The 21,376-nt window shown below is 30.6% G+C and overlaps 1 protein-coding gene across 9 annotated transcripts in view; it reads right to left on the reverse strand.

The window, feature by feature from the left end:
- LOC143068427 (ras guanyl-releasing protein 3-like) overlaps nucleotides 1-21,376 on the reverse strand; it is a 102,167-nt gene that overhangs the window by 38,351 nt on the left and 42,440 nt on the right. For 3 of the 9 annotated variants that reach the window (XM_076242481.1, XM_076242480.1, XM_076242486.1), the window contains exons 1-2: nucleotides 14,746-14,877; nucleotides 4,492-4,668 (exon numbers count right to left, since the gene is read on the reverse strand). In XM_076242481.1, coding sequence (XP_076098596.1) covers nucleotides 4,492-4,668; nucleotides 14,746-14,806 — 238 coding nt within the window. In that variant the 5' untranslated portion in view covers nucleotides 14,807-14,877. The other 6 variants (XM_076242482.1, XM_076242483.1, XM_076242484.1 and 3 more) reach the window with 5 other exon arrangements.

Raw genomic sequence — 21,376 nt, forward strand, 5'->3', positions numbered from 1 at the left:
AGAGTACAGTGTCAAATCTTGTGTAAACATACACAATGTAATAATTAGTGTACAATGTCAACTCTTGTGTACATATACATAATGTTATAATTAGTGTACAATGTCAACTATACACAATATAATATTTAGTGATTTAGTGTACAATGTCAAATCTGGGGCAAATATACACAATGTAATAATGAGGGTACATTAAATATTTTTAAATCAGATTTGTTTTTAAGCTTGAATTTAAATGGAGGAGGGGAGAGATGCTAAAACGAAATACCCGTACTAATATAACTTCAAACCCCCAGGGGTGGATCCAGCCATTTTCAAAAGAGGGGTTCCAAAAAAAGTTGGGAATTCCAAACCCTTCAACCCAACCCCACCCTGAATCCGCCACTGACCCCACACCTCCTTCTTCCACCTAATTGAGATGCAGTGGGTACAGCACACATTGAACATAATCAGGATGATGTTTCTAGTAAGAAGAAGCAAGATAAGTATGAATGTAGAACGCATGACAAAATATTAAAATGCACACAAAACAAACCCATTTTAATGAAGATTAAGAACTTCTTAAGACAACTGTTTTACAATATCAAATATTTTGTCATAAATGGAACAAAATGTGTGAACTGTTTTGCTAGATTTACTTTCAAAAGATGTGTGTATTGATTTTACAGACATAGACCTTTTGTATGGCACTGCAATGACAAACTATTTAAAAAATACTGAGAAATGACTGTTTTGTGGTAAAGTACCTGTGATGTTAAATATACTATTTCTAAAAAGAAGGGGCCAGGGCACCTTAACAAAGCAATGTTTGGAGTGGGAAATGTAAAAAGTCTAAGCATTAACCATGTATGTAGATGCATATGGGAAGGCTTGAGCACCCTGCCTTTTCTCAAATCTGCCTCGAATGTCTTTATTCCTGGATCATGTCACTATTTTAATATTATGCTTTATAAAATAACGATATAAACAGACAAAAGTAATAACTTTCTGTTCACATATAAAAACTGTAGGAGACATTATATTATTCACCATTTTACAATTAATAAAGATGTCATAATGCTAAAATAACTTCTTCATGTCTGCATCAGTTGTAATATATCAAAAGTACATGTATGTCTCAGGACTTTTTCAGATTTAAAAAAACGCAAAATAAACATCTACCTAAAACTAGTAGATACTGGTACATCCTGCTTGTTATATAGATTTTAAATTAACATAGTAAAATTAAAATAACTAATCTAAAAATTATTAAAATATTAACAATTTGTTACTACCGTCTAAATCTGGGTCAAAGTATTTATAGCAATTTTTTATTGCATTATATATCATTATTACATACATATCTCATTACTTTATAAGTTGATTGAACTGATAAAATTGAACATGATGAGGTTTAAGCTTGAATATGTTCCATTAGAGTTCAAGGTTATGTAGAAAATATTATAATCAAGAAAAAAATCTTCATATATACAATAATAAAACAATCTTTTGTCATGATATTAAAGAAATAATATACATTACATGTATAAAAAATAAGGAAAAGTTGTGGGGTAAAACCAACATGGATAGAGAGTTAAAAAATAAGGAAAAAGTCTGTGGTTAAACCACAATGAATAGGTTAAATATTAAACTAAAAACTAACAAAAAAATCCAAATGACAGGAAATAGTGGCCAAATATATTTATCAGTCAAGTGAAAAAAAAAAAACAAAAAATTAAAAAAACAACACCCATCCATAGTGCATTAGGACAGTACGGTTATTAGGTATAAAGTGTTCACTTGTCCTGAGACATACATGTACTTTTATAACACATTATATGTCATAAACACTTAAACACTGATGCAGACATAAACAAACTATTTAAGCATTATGACATCTTAATTTATTATAAAAAGGGTGGATAATGTAATGTCTCCTACAGTTTTAATATATAAGTGAATTTAACTTGGAATGGTATGTTCATGTTGTTTTAACATTTGTATTCGATGTACACTACATCTCTTTATAATCAAAATATTTGCCCATCATCTCTGATCATCAAATTAGACAGCAACCCGATTACAAAAACAAAATTATGGACATTAAAATAGAGTCTTCAACAATAGATATGTGTATATATACCAAATACAAAATAAGGAGAAATTGTATAACTACCAATGAGACAACTATCCATAGACCAAAGGACAAAGATATGTCCGTCATGTTCAAAATTGTTCCAATAGTAAGAAAAAAAGTTATGATACATAAATTAAATATACCAAAATCTTAAATCAAGCCAAATTTTCAAAATGGGCATAAAACCATTAAAATGAATAAACAAAAGCAACCACTTATAAGGTTCCTGACATGAAACATGTACATCAACATGCAGACAAATATAATTTTGCGTGAAATTCTGTGAATGTCCACAATGCAGTTTTCATGCATTTTTTAAAAATATTAGCTAAATCTGTAAAAGACATTATAAAATGTATATCATGATGATGACATGTCAAATTATTGATTTCTCTTCAAAAAAAAAAAATTAGTAGAGGATCAAAGTAGCCTACATCAGTCTCACACAGTCAAGTTTATCATTATAGCCTAATTTGTAAAGCTGTCAAGTTAGTACTAAAACCATAAGTGTTACAGTGGATTCATTTATTTTCGTGGGTACCAATTTTCGTGGATTTAGCAAAATTTGCATGTAGTGGATATTTGATTAAATGGTTTTACAAAAGTGTGCATACAAGCCTATAGAAAATTTGTCTTTTGTTGAACATTTTATTTCTTGGTTCACCTTAAGCCTCGAAACTATGAAAATTTGTATATGATGAATAATAATGAATCCACAGTATTATCTGTTTATCTAAACATGAAAATAAATAAAGAGACAATGATTAAGTAAAATTTGAAATTTGAAGTAAAAGAAGATAAGCATCACTTTATCTTCGTTTGTCCATATTCTGTTGAAAGATAGTAGGAGGAAGTTTTTGCTTTCAAAATGTTATATAACTATCCTATAATAGAATTATTTGGTTTGTTGATTATCAAATTTTTTGAAAAGAAAGCCAAATTTTGAAGGAATTGAGTATGATTGTTTTGACTCTTGACTTTTGACATGAGACTAATTTCTGAAAGAAAACTTTTCCCCTATAACTATATCACCAAAAAAATTGTCACAGCAAGTTTAGGAGATATTAACATCACTGCTTGAATCCCCCCTTATTTTCCAATTTAGTAATGATTAATGCATGTCATGTTAAATCTCTGCCAAAGTTTGGTAGCTAGAGCATTCAACAATAATTCTAAATGGGGACTGTAAATTTAAAATGTCTGTAATTTGGAAGTGCATAATCCTTTCATTGTCTTCATATCTTTTTTATTTTTGTCAAATTTTCTATTGGAAGTCATGTTAAATAAAAGTTTGGGTCATCAATCATAGCTTGGGAGGAGATCTGTTTGCAATTTATTCTGATTTTTCATATTTTTCATAACTATTTTTAAGTCATTAGACAAATTTTCTACTTAAGTAACAGTAAACATCTGTGTTGGATGGCAGGCAAGGTTATCAACCGTGATTTGTTAAGAAGATACCCCAAACTTAAGTTACAATATGTCATCTCAATGATGTAACAATTTTTCTGTTTTTCTTTTAACATTTGCAATAGTTAAGTAATGGTGCTCCAATAATTGGATATAGTTTGGTTGATCAACTTTAATTCTTTTAAGTGAGCATAAGAGGTGTATTTAATCAAGTCTGGTAGCTATTTGCTCTCCCAATAATTTCAGACATCTCAATGCATACAATATACTTGTATCACATACTGGTATACAACTTACAAAAGCTCTAAATACAAATATGGACATATATATTCAACTAACAAAAGCTCTACATACAACTATGGACCAATTTATCTACATATACAACTTACAAAAGCTCTCAATACAAATATGAAACAATTTATCTGCATATACAACTTACAAAAGCTCTCAATACAAATATGGACCAATTTATCTGCATATACAACTTACAAAAGCTCTCAATACAAATATGGACCAATTTATCTGCATATACAACTTACAAAAGCTCTCAATACAAATATGGAACAATTTATCTGCATATACAACTTACAAAAGCTCTCAATACAAATATAGACCAATTTATCTACATATACAACTTACAAAAGCTCTCAATACAAATATGGAACAATTCATCTGCATTTACAATTTACAAAAGCTCTCAATACAAATATCATGAAATATGGACCAATTTTTCTACATAATATATAACTCACAAAAGCTCGCAATACAAATATGGACCAATTTATCTACATACTAGTCATTGCTAGTATACAACTTACAAAAGCTCTCAATAAAAATATGGACCAATTTATCTACATATGCAACTTACAAAAGCTCTCAGCACAAATATGGACCAATTTATCTGCCTATACAATATACAAAAGGTCTCAATATAAATATGGACCAATTTGTCTACATATACAACTTACAAAAGCTCTCAATACAAATATGGACCAATTTATCTGCAGTTGCAGCTCTAACAGTGACTCCTGGTATAAGTGGCTTATCCTCCTCCATATAATCTAGGTTAGACTGAATAACCGGCATGACCTCCTCAGCAGGCATTGATTTGGGCAAATTACTCGTACACTCTGGTTGACAACATCCTACAACAACATAGTAATCTGTTAATATTCATTTGAAAAGATAAGTAAGAGTTACGATAAATTGCAAATAAAAATAAGGGAATAGTACAAATGTAAGATTGTCAATCCTTAAGAATTTGAATATGCATATCTTCAAATCTACTTCACATAATTTTTACTCTGAAGCAGAAAAAATACCCTGTCACATCACTCTGTATAGGTGTCAGACCACCAATTAAATATCCCTATCTGTTCAACCAAATTTTGCAATTTTCACAGCTTTCTAAATATTTTACCTTAAGTTTAACTTCATAGAAACCAGGTATATCATGAATTGTACATGTATAAGCTTACTGCATGCCAATTTTCAACATACATTTAAAGCCTTCTAAGAAAAAAACTGACCTTCAAAAAGAGGTACTCCAAAAATAACCCCTGGTTTTCTGGAAATCTTAAATTAGTATACTGTGAAGCGCATTAATCTTCAATTTTTAATGCAAACTCATAGACAAGTAAATTTTTACTCAAAATGTCTAAATATATTTCTCTTTCACCAAAAGTTTCATTTTTGCAAATTTGTTGGTTAGTTTAAGTAAACAAGAACATCAAAAGCACTATTTTGTGTCAGAGTAGGGCTACTTTTACATACGTTTTAAATCGGAGGGAGTAATTGGTGATCCTATAGGGTACTGCTACAGGGAAACAAATGATGGCCAAAATCAGGGACAGTCTGAACTTAGTTAGTATAGACTGTCCCTTTCAAAATATAGCAGAGGCAAACTAACAACATGCAATTCAAAATATATATCAAATTATATTTTAAGTTACCAGGAAAAGTTTAATACCTTGTATATCTCACAAAAAAAAAAAATGATAGTCAAGAACAGAAAGTCCAAGTCAAATTCAACAAATCTGTCATTTCAAACAAAATAGTTAAGAGGTTCTTGGTCATCAAAATTTGAAAAAAAAACACTAAAAAGGTTGGTGGTATGATTGTTATTTGACACAGCGACAAATATTTCATACAAATTCAGGATAATAAAAACATTTATAATTCAGGACTGTTGGTGACCTGATCCCTTGTATATATCCATATGTATTCCAAGTCAAAAATAAACATTCTAAATGGAGGCATGAAACACACATTCATGACATTCATGACATTCCTACCAAGTTTTCATTAGCCTGGCACTTGTTTCATTGGCCTACTGTTGTCAGGCAGTGATTTTCAAACACAATCAAAAATACATTATACGAATATAGTATATATATCTATAAATAAATTTAACCATCAGAGTGTTTATCTGAATATTGTATGATATGAATGAAGATGAGAAATTTTAAAGTAAGAGAGTTTTTTATAAATCTATGACACTTCTGAAAGTTTTATAGACTAAAAATAAATTCAGAAGCTTAAGCATTGCTTGTTTGTTGTCTCAATTTGGCAAAAAAATATAAAAATAAGACAAACCTCAGATTTGGTTCCTTATTATCCTTAACAGGTAAGACATGTTTGACATGTAATGATTGATTATTACCTGGCTGACGAATATTACATATTCATAACATCCAATCAATTTCAATTAACAGGTGTCAATTTCAAACATACTTGTTTACTAATGTTTTTATTTCGAATCAATGCTATCTGAGAGCATTGTTTACATCATAGTTTTTACCCTTCAGACTGCTGAAAGGACTAGAAACAGCACCAGGTATTTCACAACAAGCAATTATCAAGGAAACCACATAAAACTGGATCCAAAACATTATACCGAAAAAATATTTTATTATATCACTATTTTTTATCTTATTTTGACAAAATAAATATAAAATGTATAAAGAGAAGATAATAAAGTCCTCCAAACAGCATTACACTTCTCTAAAAGGTAAATTTTGAGGTCCATTCCCATCACAAACTTTTGAGCTTAGTTATATCAAAATTTTTATTTTGACACTATATTATATTCATACCAGAAGAAATAAGTTGAAAATAACACTTACTTACAAATAAATGATGCCTTCTGAAAAATATGAACACAACTAAACATCACTGTTAAAAGTTTCACCAAAATCCCAAGAGTTATCCTTTCCAAATTGTGCAGTGTCTCTCCCACAGTTAAGTTTTGACAGACAAGATCACTGAGAAAATAAACAATAACTGACACAGAAACAAAAAATGACATCAAATTGTTTTTAACTGATCTTAAGTGTGTTTAGGTATAACAACTATTCAATATTCTATTGTTTTCTATAAAAATCTAACTGGTGTTTGTTCATAACAACGGACAATGGGAAGAAAATCTTAAGTAAATGTTCTCGCTGTTAGGAATATAAATCTAACCTTATTTCATGACACACCATCTAGACAACAATAATATCAAGTATCATTAATATTCTTCAAGGTCAAGGGAATCAAAAGTTTTGAACTTGGCACAACTTGCACAAACAGACAGAAGGATGAATGAACAGAGGAATGAACCAACAGACATAGAGACAGACAGACAGACAGACAGACCAAGTGATTCATATATAACCCCCCCCCCCCCCCCCCCCCCCAGGGTTACTGGTTTATAGAATGCTCAGTGACCTACTAAGAACTGTTAGCATTGGTTCCCTTAGTTGCTATGTTATGTTGAAGAATATAGTTTATAACAAAAATTAATGAAGCATTAAATGCAAGGTATTTTAATGTCTGTTTTAATGAACAGATGACAAAGTCCATTATGGTGTTACTTGATTAGTTGTGATCAATAGATCTTGGATGTTAAGTAAAGAAAGCATAAATTTTAGGTTAGGGTGACCAACTTTTAGTTATTTGCTGAATAAACCTCTCTTATATGCATCCCTACTGCATGCTTTGATCTATTGGTATCTTTATTAGAACTTATTTTTTACATAACATAAAATTAAGTCAAGTTAGATGGAAAAGAAAATAAAAGCTAGTAATGTGGTATACCAGTTGCAGGAAATATTAGACTTTCAATTATCTATCTATCATCAATTTTCGTGTCAAGTTTGTAGGCTTTCTGTCCGCATTGTATAAAGTGACCTCGATAGAAGACTTTCCAAGAACTTATTCTATTCTTAATACAGGTATACCTAGGGTGCTATAAACAGTTTCGTACTAAAAACTAGGGGTATTTCCCCAGTGAGATTTACATACTGATGGAATTCCCTGCTATTTATATACCACTAAATGAAAAAGTTGATTGTTTTTTATGTTCAATGTGAAAAACATATATTGAAGTTCAATTAAAATGCCACTTTTGTCAAGATTTAAAAAAAAAAAATGTTTTTGTGACTTCCTACTATATGGGAGGCAACTCCATAAACAGCTGATTTTCACCTGTTGCAAAAAGCACTTTGATTTGTCAGGTAAGATAGCTCCTTTCGGAGCAGGCGAACGTAGGCTGAAACTACATTTTCTTAAATCAGCCGGATAAGCCCTTCGAAATGCATATTATAAGAAATCTCAAATATATGCACAGGTTACTGATCCGTGTGTCCAAAGGTGGTCTGTTTTTAAGGTTTTTTAGGGGGAAAATGCCTAATTTCCAGCTGATAACTTGTACCAATTTGCATGTTTAAACAAGAGATGTTGGATTTTTTTTTATTTATTCAGAAAGTTCATAGAATTATCTTTCCATTGATGTATAGATATCTATATAACTATGAATATCTGACTTCTGCATGATGGGTCCACTATTACATGCCCTGTTACAGAATGACGTCACGTAAAAAACTGTTGATTGCACCCCTAGCTGGGTTTCAAATGACCTAGTGATTTAAGATATAATCTTGTTATGATGTCAAGTGATGACAGTATCTCTCTGGTCCTCAAATGGGACAGAAAGCCTACAAACTTGACACGAATAGGTAAGATAGATAATTGAAAGTCTAACATTTCCTGCAACTACATTGTAGCAACTATTACATTAATCCTGAGCTTATTTACCAGGTTACTTGACAGAAAAACAATAGTACCTGCTTAACATTGACAAAGGTTTAAGAAAGTCTGATACATTAGTTTATATCATGTGGAAAAACAAGTTTCAGCCCATTCATAAATCAGTAACTCCCACATGATAAATATTTACATCTGTCAAACATCCATTTAAAGTAGGTAATTTAAGTAGTCAATAAACAATAGCATTGAACATCAAATTGTTTTACAAATTTATTTTTTTTAATCCATGAATGCTTCTTGTTTGAATGAAAACTCGGTGAATAGTAAAAAAAACATAAGCAGTTCAGCAGAAAATACTTCCTCTAAAAGAAAATCACTAGGTTCGAAAAGTATAACAATCAGTCCATTCTGACCATTAGAAATAGTAAAGGCATTGTTTTTAGGTTAAACAGAATTTCAATGTTTGCAAGCCTGTTTAATAATAGCCAAATCAGATATATTTGTGCAAGGTCTTATACAAATCATTAATACATGCAATATTTTATAACATCTTGATCCTTTATGATAATCAGATAATTAGAATCAAATATTTTTATCACTTTATCTATCTTGATATGATAAAGAATCGTGTTGAGACAATTGAGCATGGCCAGGTAGTTTGTAAAAAAAATTATTTTCTTTTACTTACAGTTCATTGTATACACTTGCATCTAAATTTTGCTGATACAAGAATCTAATATTCCCATCACCTTATCTAACCTCATGAAATAAAGAATCTTTGTAAATCTTTCCTTATAGTATCCCTGCATTATTATCTAAGCTTGATCAGTTAGTTCAAAAGAAGAATTTTCTGGGTAAACAGTAGTTCACCAATAAATTTTAGCTTTTAAACAAAATAGTTTCAAGGAGGGATATACAATTGGCCCAAATGATATAAATTTTATAATCTGGGTGAAATACTACAAACTTTACATAGTAATAGTTGTGATATAACTATTAAAACAAAATAACTTCTTTTTAGCACATCACATTATAATATAGAAGTTTAATTTTAAATTACATAAGTTGAAATCAGTTCGATCCAATTTTTCCATAATTCATAACAGGTTTTTAGCATATTAACATGGTAATAATGGGTTGCAACCACAATTTTGACAACTTCTGTGTTAAGGGACTAAATATTGATTATGGCACCTTTGGGTTACAGAACATTTTCAGTATTAGGTGCAGCCAAGGATTTTCTGAACCTTTAAGGTCTAAAAAATGCAAAATCATTTTTGTATAGATCAACTTAATAACCAAATTGTGTCCTTTTTTGATATATTATGATAAAGTTGAAATTCAAGACCATATTAGTTTTGTCAAAAGATAACCTTGACCTTAAATATAGGCTTATATGAAGAACTGATCAAAACTATGAAATCAAATATCAATCAAGATTTGCATCAACAAAAATAAAGAAACCCACAGCACTTTGGTACCATGAAGTTCTACAATATGACTGAAAACTTTGAACCTGACATTCTAGCCTAAGCAAATAAAGCAGGACTAGAGTAATACAAGCAGAGATCACAAAATAATAATAGTATTTATCTTATTAATGTACAAACTAATGACAATGACCTTGTCGACTGACATTCCAACCTTATTCATAATTAATCTTGTCATGCATTGCTAGTTTGTTTATGAGTTTAAGTGTCCCTTTGGTATATTTCTCATCTCTTCTATGGGTAGGCAGTCAGACCCAATGACGGGACCAGGACATAACAGACTGAACTTCAGAATTTGTTCTTTCCATCCTTCAAAGCATTAAAATTTCTTAGCCAGACACAATTTTGTTTGTGACCTTGACCTTGCAGACAAATATTCCGTCCTTACTAGTGACACACCCTCTGATGGTTGGCAAAAACTATACCAAGTATGATTAATATACATCTAAGAATTCAAATATTCTGAACTGGACATTACTTGCATAGATAGACAGAAAGGTTGATACTTCAAACCAATAGCTAACATGAGTCATTTTAGCTAAGACAAGTCTCTGCTTAGTAGGATATAAGCCATGAACCTGATATTGGTCACATGGCAATTAACAGAGTACAGATAACTTTGGCAATATATTATGTAGGACTATTAGGCCTTTCTGTTTTCAAAAGTAACTTATTTTTTTTAAATCAGCTAGCATCATTAAATTTAATGGAAATGTTGGGTATACATCAATACAACAGCAACAGAACGAAAAAAAAGAAGACATCATGATCTAGAGGTCAATACATGGTCTTCATTGTTGAAGGCTGTACAGGGACCTATAGTTGCTATTTTCCCAGTCTTGAAAAAAACTGTGAGTAAATCTAACAGACTATTAAATAGGCCGAAAGAAAGAAAAATGTATTCTTGAAGAATAGGTTAAGGTAGGTATGTAAACAATTATTAAATATATAATATATATACCAATTAGCAGAATGTTCTGGACTTCAATTTTGCTCTATCTTAAATGTCAAGACTTCAATGGTGCTTCAACAAAAATGTCCACTTTTATGTAAAGGTAGGCAAGAACATTAAGGGTAGGAAGGCAAGAACCAGAGCAATATATCTTTTGGCCACATTCTAAACTATATATCTTATCTTCACATCCACTCTAAGGATCCCAAATATTTCTGTCAGTTTCCTCAACATTATGTAAACAAATAAATTATCCTTGTACTTATACACTATCGAGACAAAACAATCAGCCAAATCATCTAATAAAATCTGTTTTTGTGAAGAGTTCTAAAGATAAGAAAACAAACAAAGCGAAATGAAAAACATAACCTTTCAGGTCAATAAACAGGTAAAAACATTGCATTTGACATGCATTAAGTTTTCCTATCGGCAGTGATAATGATGTTGAGATAAGAAAACTGATTTTTTGTTGAAAGAAACGATTTGCTTCAAATTAAAGACATTTGGTTTTTATTATCTATAATAAAAACAACAGATTGTGTGAAGTCAAAATATGTGTTCAGTTAATTTACATGAAAACGTAAAATTGTTGCAAACAATTCTCTTATATAAAATACATACATTACTCAGTAAATTTAATGTTAACACAAAATATATTAAAGCAAATGGTACTTTCAACCAAATCATCAACATAAACTAATCATATGAAGTTCTATTAAATAATTAATTAAGATCTTTTTTGTTATTTTTTGTGAGAAGTGCTGTGCAATATAATCAAAATGATTCATTCAGTTTTTAATTCAATAATAAAGAGGCTGCATTTTTTTCAAGTGACGTTCTTTACAGTCAGACGAATATCTAGAACAAGCTAGTCAATACACCCTCATAGTCATTTCAGTCAAAAGTCATAAATCTCCAATATTTGTGAGTCTTATAACATTTATTAATTGATTGGTGTTTAAGCCACTTTGAGCACCAGGGGCGGATCCAGAAATTTTCATAAGTGGGGGCCCACAGACTGCCTAAGAGGGGGCCCGCTCTGGTCATGCTTCAGAGATTCCTTATATAATCAACCAAATTTTTCCTAGAAAAGAGGGGCCCAGGCCCCCTGGGCCTTCCCCCTAAATCCGCATCTGAGCACTATTGAGTCTCTTAGCACAAATTATGTTATTTTTGATGGTTTTATAAGGGAGAAGTTAAGAACGACCATTTGTTTGGTGGTCACAACATACAAAATAATTATACCTGAATCAAATACATAATTGATAGGGACAAATACTTTTAAAAATCATAATTGTGAATTCATATGTAGTTATTAAAATTAAACTTAACCAAAGTCATTCATGTATAAATGAAGGTTAATATGAACTCATTTTTCATTAACTTTCAAGACATGTACAATTACAAAACTATGTCAGTTGTCGTGTGGTAGGGTGCCTATCTCCAGTGGGGCTGGGGAGGTTGTAGGTAAAAAATGTCCCGCTAACGTCATGTATGACAAATCAAAGATTTAAAACTTGTTTTTACTGCTTCTATGCCAATTATGTATAATTTAAATCCAAAATAACGTGTTGGAAATTTTTGTCAGTAGGGACAGTTTCTTTGGGTGACCTAGCAACTGTTTCTTTGGGTGACCCTAACAACTGTTTCTTTGGGTGACCCTAGAACCTGGCTGTTGGGGTCAATCTAGTACAAAACATATCTCATTATTATGTTACCATACACAAACTAAACTACCTTACATCCATCTTCCAAATCCACAGAGAAAATATCATACATCTATCATTAGTAATTCTTTTTATCCAAACCTTTGATGAAGAACAAAGTTGTACAAACATGTATTCCCTCCCTATCTCTGATGGTCAGGGAGATGAGTTCTTAAGATTATAGTACATAGTTGCTTTACATTCAAACTGTGTTCTCAGCATATGATACAACCATTAAGACCTAGTTTTCTTAAGCATTAGGTTATAAAACAATCAATTACAAGTTCATACCTTCAAACATTTTCAATGATCCACAAAACGATTTTCATCATAATTATTTTAGCCTAATACTTTTGTTTGTGTTAATATATTTCATATCATAATACATAATAATTATTAAATCAGGATATGGTCTGTTTACATGATGTTTACTCACATTTCTATATTTATGAGTGTGAAATTTAAGACAAATATTATTCTAAGAATTGAGGTGGATAATTTAAAGAGGTTAGGATGTGCTTTTAACAAAAGCAAACAAACAATGTCCAAATCTCCTTAAACTTTACATTCATATCTTCTATGTCGTGATGAAAGTCAATGGAGTATTTATGTTTAGGAAATCTATGTATAGATTTACAGATATTTTGGGAAATTTGTTAAAACACTTTCCTCCATGGATTTTTTTCTTCACATACTTGATTCGCATAAGGATTTTTTTCAATAAAAAAAATCATCAGGTTTAAAGTATTAATGCATTGTGAAAACGAATATTTCATCAATGAAATTCAAGTCAGATATTCTCATAAATATTCTTTTCATATTGGGATACAAACTTTTTTAAGTCTGATGCAGACATTTTGTAGTCAAAGCATTTCAACTGAGGTACTACACAGGCGTCAAAAGGCGTCATTATGGAGTAAAGGGGGTGGCGTCAAAAAGCATCATTATGGAGGAAAGGGTTAAAGTTTGTAGAGTTGTTTTGATTTTTTTTTGAATTTTTGTGTTAACATATGTTCAAATTAAAAGTCAAAGTAGTTCTTTTGATGAATTAAAATTATTTTCAGCAAACAAGCAGTAATTCTTGTAATTAATTCAGCTACTATTTAAAATCTAAAATTTTCTGATGAAAGTGACATTATTTCTACGAACATTGATAATCACATGTACATTCCAAAAGGATACAAATGACCTTATACTGACAATAAATATGGATTTGATTAACCTAAGGGGATAGAAAGTTGGCTCAGTACAACATTTTTCTCTGTAATCTTTATTTTATAAAACAAGTTCAGAGGTATTCAAAGAAATTAACATTTTGTTTGTTACATAACAGAAGGTCACTGACATGACATGTACATGTATCTTAAGTTTTTGCAAGTCCAAAGTTGTCTTGTGATTACATAATTTTGGGTATCTAAACAAATAATCCAATTAAGAAACTATCAATTTAAGTACCTATATTTTTGCACAATTGTAATGAATTTCAATAAAATTATACTACAAATTTGACAACCTTAAAATTTATGTTCTACTATGCCAAAAAAGAAGAAATAAGAGAATAATTTTGAAGGGTTGAAGGGACATTCCTATATCACCAATAACCTAGGACAAATGTAGGAGAACATTTATTTACTATTAATTACTATACTACTTGTGATACATTATTAATAGATTTTACCTGTCTGTTTACAATCAAATGCACAAATCAAATCTCTTATCAAATATTTTATCAATACATAATATCTCCAATACCTTCTTCAAATTCCTGATTTTGTTCCAAAGCCATGATGATAATATTATATATCCTATACAGAAACCACTCATATTCAATCACTTGACCACTGTCCACTGTTTTTTGTGACAATCGTAAAATGTCATTGTAGATCAATCAAAGCAATGAGCTTCAGAAACATTTGTAATATATCATTTACTATAAATCCAACATTACTGTAATAATTTGCATAGTGCCCAGAGGTAAACAACAGTTGTGTGTGTAGTGATTCACTTCCTAAAGGAAATTAGAATATTGTGTGATCCACTCACCAGCTTCTGCAGATAGGACAAGATAAAATGATTTGCTACTATAATATGTAAAGTCGTCCATTTCATTGTTGAACTTTGATTAAGGAAAAAAGTATTTAAATCAGCTGTATTAAATCTGCTTCCTTGTTTAACACTTGGTCCTCTCAGTAAATACTAGCATCTTATTGGTTAAGTGTTTAAAGGTAAAGGTTAATTTTATCACTGAAACACTTAGCCTATAATTCATTAGTAAGTCATATTTAAATCTGGTTGTTATTATTATATGAAGGACTTAACATTGTTTTATACATTTGTAATAATATTGTGGTAAGGAAATTAACTGACGGGCAATAAAATAAATATAATGGATAATTATGATCACTGTTTTGAATACCATGAAATATTATATAAATGTGTCATTGAATCTAAAAGTCCACAAAAATCATGAATTTTTACACTGTAAATAATGTTTACATTTTTAATACCTGCTCATTTTTTTCATGCACAATAACTATTTAAATATTATTTTTTTAATAGGAACAAAAAATTCAATAAATGTAACTGTAAATTTTTCACTTGACATAAAAAAAAAGAAGATGTGGTATGATTGTCAATGAGACAACTCTCCACATGAGACCAAAAGACACAGAAATTAACAACTATAGGTCACTGTAAGGCCTTCAACAATGAGTTCATTTGAACATTTTTAATTTGGCTTCATATATATAAACATACAAAAGTCTATGGAAAACAACTAACCAGCAAATTTGATACATATGTGTCCGTCTAATAATATATAAGGAAGAAGATGTACTTCAAAAATCTTAAGAATGTAAAAAAACGTATTATCACATAAAAGGTAATTATTTAAATAAAAACTTGTGTTGAGAATTACGTGTGACATTTGCTCATTGTTTATATATGGTAAATGTCAGATATATTTATAGTCCAAAAAGTCAATGTTTCAATTTTTTCATACACAGCTGTAGAGTTGTAAACGCAATAATTTAAACTTGCATTTTGAAATATTTTATATGAATTAAACAGGATTTTTCTCAAAATTGTAAAAATTAAAATCGCATTAAAGTATAAAATTACCAAATCGCAATAATAAATGCACACATTAATTTCAGAATTTACAGAATTTATTTTTAATACATGTATGAAAATATTGAAATAAACCTCTAATTATAAGATAAGGTGTAGTTAAGTGGTACAGTATGTAAAGTTCTAATTATCCAGAGTCCAGAAAAGTCAATTTCACATTTTCACTGTAGTTAAATGTATCAACTTTGACTCTTTCGATGTGGTCAGTTCAAATCTGTTCATATAAGTTAAAAAAAGATTTGGCAGATGTGTCAATGTATTTGACCTTATATCATATTAAAGGAGCATTACATATTATCGAATCCATGCCCAGTAAATTGTTTTATTTAGACTTTTTAAAATTTAGATAAATGTTTTACATGGTTATAAATCTAATATAAGAATTTGAGTCAAATCGGTGAACATGAATTTGACAGCTAGTGCCCCTTTAAAAAACATCGTCTTTAACTGACATAAATCATTTATAGTAACTCACCCCAAACCTAACAAGAGCTATTCATGCATGTTATGTAGATGACTTTAACTTATTATTAACACAGACCTTAATATGTTACTTCTGAACATTTTTGTACTGACAAAACATTATTTCTATTGCACACTTATTGTAAAATTGCAGCATTTAAGCATGAAAAAATGTAGGTCATCAATTTAAATCAATATAAAAGACATTCAGGACCACATATAGGATCATTTTAACTACACATTTCTCTTAAATCCTGATGATGTAGCCTTTTATGAATACCAGGGCCGCGTTCAAAATCGTAGCTGCTACGTAGTGCTGCGTAGATTTTGACTATTGAATGTGTAGCTATATAGACTAGCTGCTACAGACATATTGATAGCAGCTATGTAGCTGCTACGATATTGAACACAACCAAGTATGTAGCAAAAAACAATGAAAATTTTTAAAAAAAGTAATCGAATAACTAGAACAGTAATAGAAACCATTGAATGAAAACAAGAACAACACATACCATTTTATGTTTAATTATGTTTACAAAAATTGTGGTCATATAAAAATCTAAACTATGAAGGTTTCATAAGTATGTCAATGCATATGCAGTCTTTGAAACATTTGACTGGCATTCACAAGACTTAATTGGATCAATTAACTCTACTTTGAAGTAGTCCAGTTTAAACTGACCCTAATTGTTTAATGATTTTACATTTCCATTAAACAGATGACTATATATTGACTATATGGTGAAAATAAAGTTCTTTAATTAACCTAGAGTCTAAGAATAGATTTTGGAACACTCAATCTGGCTCAAATATATAAAGATATAGCTTTACTAAATCATACAAAGCCAATATATAGATCCTGACCCTAAAATGAAGGCCAATATACATTTATAGAATCTAGTACAAGAGCCTGTATCCTTAAATTAGAAACTAATTTGAATCAATTATCAAAATTGTTGTCAAATTATGCATGTAATCATTGTTAGTAAATGTAATATGAACTTTCACTGGCTATAATGTGCCTAGATCAGAATAATATTAATTATAACTTTGATGTGTTGCTCTGATGTCAGTTTTCTCAGGAATTAGTTCCTGCACTATGTAAAGATAAATCATCCCTTAAACTTTTGATAAAATTCTGAATATTTTTATGTACCATGTAATTAACAATAAATAAAATTTTGTATTTAAAATACATGTAATAATATAGTTTTTTATTAGTTCTTTGTTACAGGAATTCGGTTCCAAACATGATCTCTAGGGAGTCCCTGTGCAAAATATATGTGCACATTACAAAACAGACATGCCTGCTGTTTACCATCTCTTTGTGAAGCAAAGTAACTGGGTAAAGATTACAGACATGCCTGCTATATACCAACCCTTTGAGAAGCAAAGTTTCCCAATTCAGCACCCATCATCTTGGCCTATAGAAGTAAAAACATTGTACAATGTAAAGTCCTGTTGTTGAATTCTTTGATACGCTTACCATAAAAAAATAAGTTATAATTATTAAAAAGAGGTGAAAGATACCAAAGCAGGGGCTAATCAAGCCATTTTCAAAAGGGGGTTCCTACTAACCCAGGATAAAGGGGGGTCCAACCCCCTCAACTTCCCCCTCGTGGATCTGCCACTGCAAAGGGACAGTCAAAAATGCCACATTTGGCTAAAAAAGAAAAGACAAACAGACACACAATAGTACACAAAATACAACATAGAAAACTAAAGAACGAGAACCTGAATCCAACCAATTAGGGGATGATATCAGGTGCTCTGGAAGGGTAAGCAGATCCTGCTCACATGTGGCATCTGTTGTGTTGCTTAAAGTTAGTAAAGGGCATAACTCTGAATGATTTGGTCAAGCAGTTCTTTATCATTTGAAAACCAAAAGTGTAAAATTGGACAACATAAAAAGAGACAAGCAGTGAGACATGTGTACTACTATATGAACCCACATCAATGATTATAAGATAGAATACAATCTATGGTGACAATAGAGAAATATTTGACACGAATGACAGATTTTATATGAACAAGGAATGCAGAAATGCATATTAGTCAGGATAGTAGTTCTGTTAGAAAAGAGTACAAAAAAATATTCTAAAGGATAAAAAGATATGTTTTGGAGAATATGAGTACAGTACAAATGACATTCTACAAATCTTTCATGAGCTCCTTTATATTTAAGCATATATTATGAGCCATTCTGTGTAAGAATAAAAATATGATGGAAACCTGTGGTCACATGTTATACACAACACCCTAACTCAAAACAATACATGCAATACATGACGCCCTACTTAAAATAATACTTGACACTCTAATTCAAAATAATGCAAAAAAACATTTTCTGCTTAATAAAAAAAGCACTCTTTACTGAAATTGAAATGTCAATGCCATCATCTACAGACAAGAATACTCTCTAAAGAACCATGTAAACAAATCACCTTTTTCAGTGAAAAAAAAGACTACCAGTTAGTACTGGTAAAGGCAAAACATTGATTCTACAATCAGTAACCCTTTTTGGTCCAATAATTAATATAATTCAAAGTTTTCCTTATTGATGTTTGTTCTATCAACAATTTAATTCTTATTCATATTGTCTAAACGATAATCCAAGAACGGAGATCATGTATCAATCTATTTATAACTTTATATTTTCATATCATGATTACCGTTATGCCATATATAAACACAAACTTTAACATAAAATTTAGTTTCTTAAAGAAGCCTATGGCATATTTTGCAGAGAATATTGGTCAGTGAACTTTAACCTATTCTTCATCCTTTTATAAATGAATGGTTAACCACTGGGTGACAATTAAAATCCCATCATGTGACTCTCTATAATTGGTTATAAATGGTCGAGGTTAACATAAGAATCTTTCAATGATGAAATAAAAATCACACTTGGTTTTCTGCATAATTGCTACAAAATCAATCAAGGTATACATCTTGAAAAGGAATAAGAAGATTTGGTTTCAGAAATTGACAATTTCTCTCTACTTCCTTCAAAAGACTGCATAACAAAATGAACTCAAAAAAACATAGCTGTTATTGATTTGTTTTGAATTAACAGATCAAATTGTGTACAGGAGAAATATTTTACATATAAAGACCTTTCTTTATTAAATATTTCTACGAAAATCTTATAAATTGATGAATGTTAATTTTTCCGTTTCTTTGGATTTATTTTCGTTGGTACCAAGGAACAATTGTATTTACATGGATACTTGATTTTATGGTTTAGCTGGAGTCTGCATACAAGATTATACAACATTTGTTTGTTTGTTGAACATTTAAATTTGTGGTTATCCTCTACCCAAATTCTTTGACAAAATTGAATCCACAGTAAAAAGCTTGATCCTAATTAAGGAATGACTGTAATATTTTTTCTGTCTATGAAGAAATAGCATAAAAAATTTGGTGCACACTAAATAACGCGTGTAGCGAGTTATTTAACAGTGTGCACCACATTTTTTATGTTATTTCGAATAGACAGAAAAAATATTACAGTCATTTCTTATAATTCAATTCTAAATTCCATTTTAAACCGTAGAAAACCATGAAAAAACATTGATGACATCACGATCACATGACTAAATTATGTCTATGGGCTGATAACAAAATAACATCAGCCAATCAGAAGACGTGTTACATCCAAAATCAAATTATAAACAATTAAAAAATAAGTGGACATATTGAGTACTAGTACATTGAAGGAATCTCAAGAAGCTTAGAGGAAAAACATAACAAAAACATCCAGTTACAGTCAATTTTTGAAGACTTTAGGTTAACTCCTAGATGGTTATTTATGCTGGTTCATTGCCATTCCATTGGTATTTACCTACCTCTAGTTTAACAGATATCTTGTTGCTTTATTTTACAAAATGTCCAGGTTTTAATATAACAAATAGTATATATTTTTGCATCTGTTTCTTTGATAAAATGTGTCTTAACCTAGTGTTTCATGAAATATTTATGTCTCATACATCCAACCTATATCCTTCCTTTTGCTAAATTTTAACCAGGTGCTTCGCAGGGTGCAGCTTTATACGACCCCAGTGGTTGAACCCTGAACAGTTGGGGCAACTTGGTCACAATATTCAAATAAAGGCAACAGTAGTATACTGCTGTTCAAAACTCATAAATCTATGGACAAAAAACAAAATCGGGGTAACAAACTAAAACTGAGGGAATCGCATTAAATAATAGAGGAGAACAACGACACAACATTAAAATGTAACACACACAGCAACGGACTAAGCATTAGACAAAATCTGATGAGAATAACCAATATAACATCAAGCTTGATTCTATCTGAATTTGGATTGTGATCAAATTTTTGACATAATATAGGTTTTTGTTACAAAATTAATGTGGTCAAAGATCTAACAAATCTATTGCACAATACTGTGCAATTGAAGATTTCTTCTTGAACTTTTCAAAATTTGAAACACAAGTTATTGTCATGATTGTTTGGAAACTAGAAACATGCTTCTTTTTGGCCCTTTTTGGCCCCTAATTCCTACGTATTTGGGCAATTAACCCAAAACTTAATCCAAGCCTCCCCTTTGTTATATGGTACATTGTGGTACAATTTCAGAGAGATCCATACAATTACACATAAGTTATTGTCTTGAAACTAGAAAACTGTTTGTTTTGACCCCTTTTTGGCCCTTAATTCCTAAACTTTGTCCCCATAACCCTTAAAATGAATTCAAACCTTCTACTGGTGGTTTTGAACATTGCAGAATGATTTCAGAGCAATTGAAATACTTCTACACAAGTTATTATCCTGAAACTAGAAAAATGCTTGTTTTGGGCCCCTTTTGGGCCCCTATTTCCTAATCGGTTAGAACCATCATCCCCAAAATCAATCCCAACCTTCCTTTTGTGGTATTGAACCTTCTGAAAAAAAGTCATGAAGATCTATTCACTTAACTAAAGTTATTATCCGGAAACCAATGCGTCTTCGGACGACGACGCAGACGACATCATACCATTTTGGGGTCATATAAAAAAGAGGCAGAGATACCAAAGGGAGATCTTTAACTCATAAGTCACAGGGGGATATATGTCATCA

The sequence above is a fragment of the Mytilus galloprovincialis genome, chromosome 3, assembly GCF_965363235.1.
Source record: "Mytilus galloprovincialis chromosome 3, xbMytGall1.hap1.1, whole genome shotgun sequence".
Classification (NCBI taxonomy): domain Eukaryota; kingdom Metazoa; phylum Mollusca; class Bivalvia; order Mytilida; family Mytilidae; genus Mytilus; species Mytilus galloprovincialis.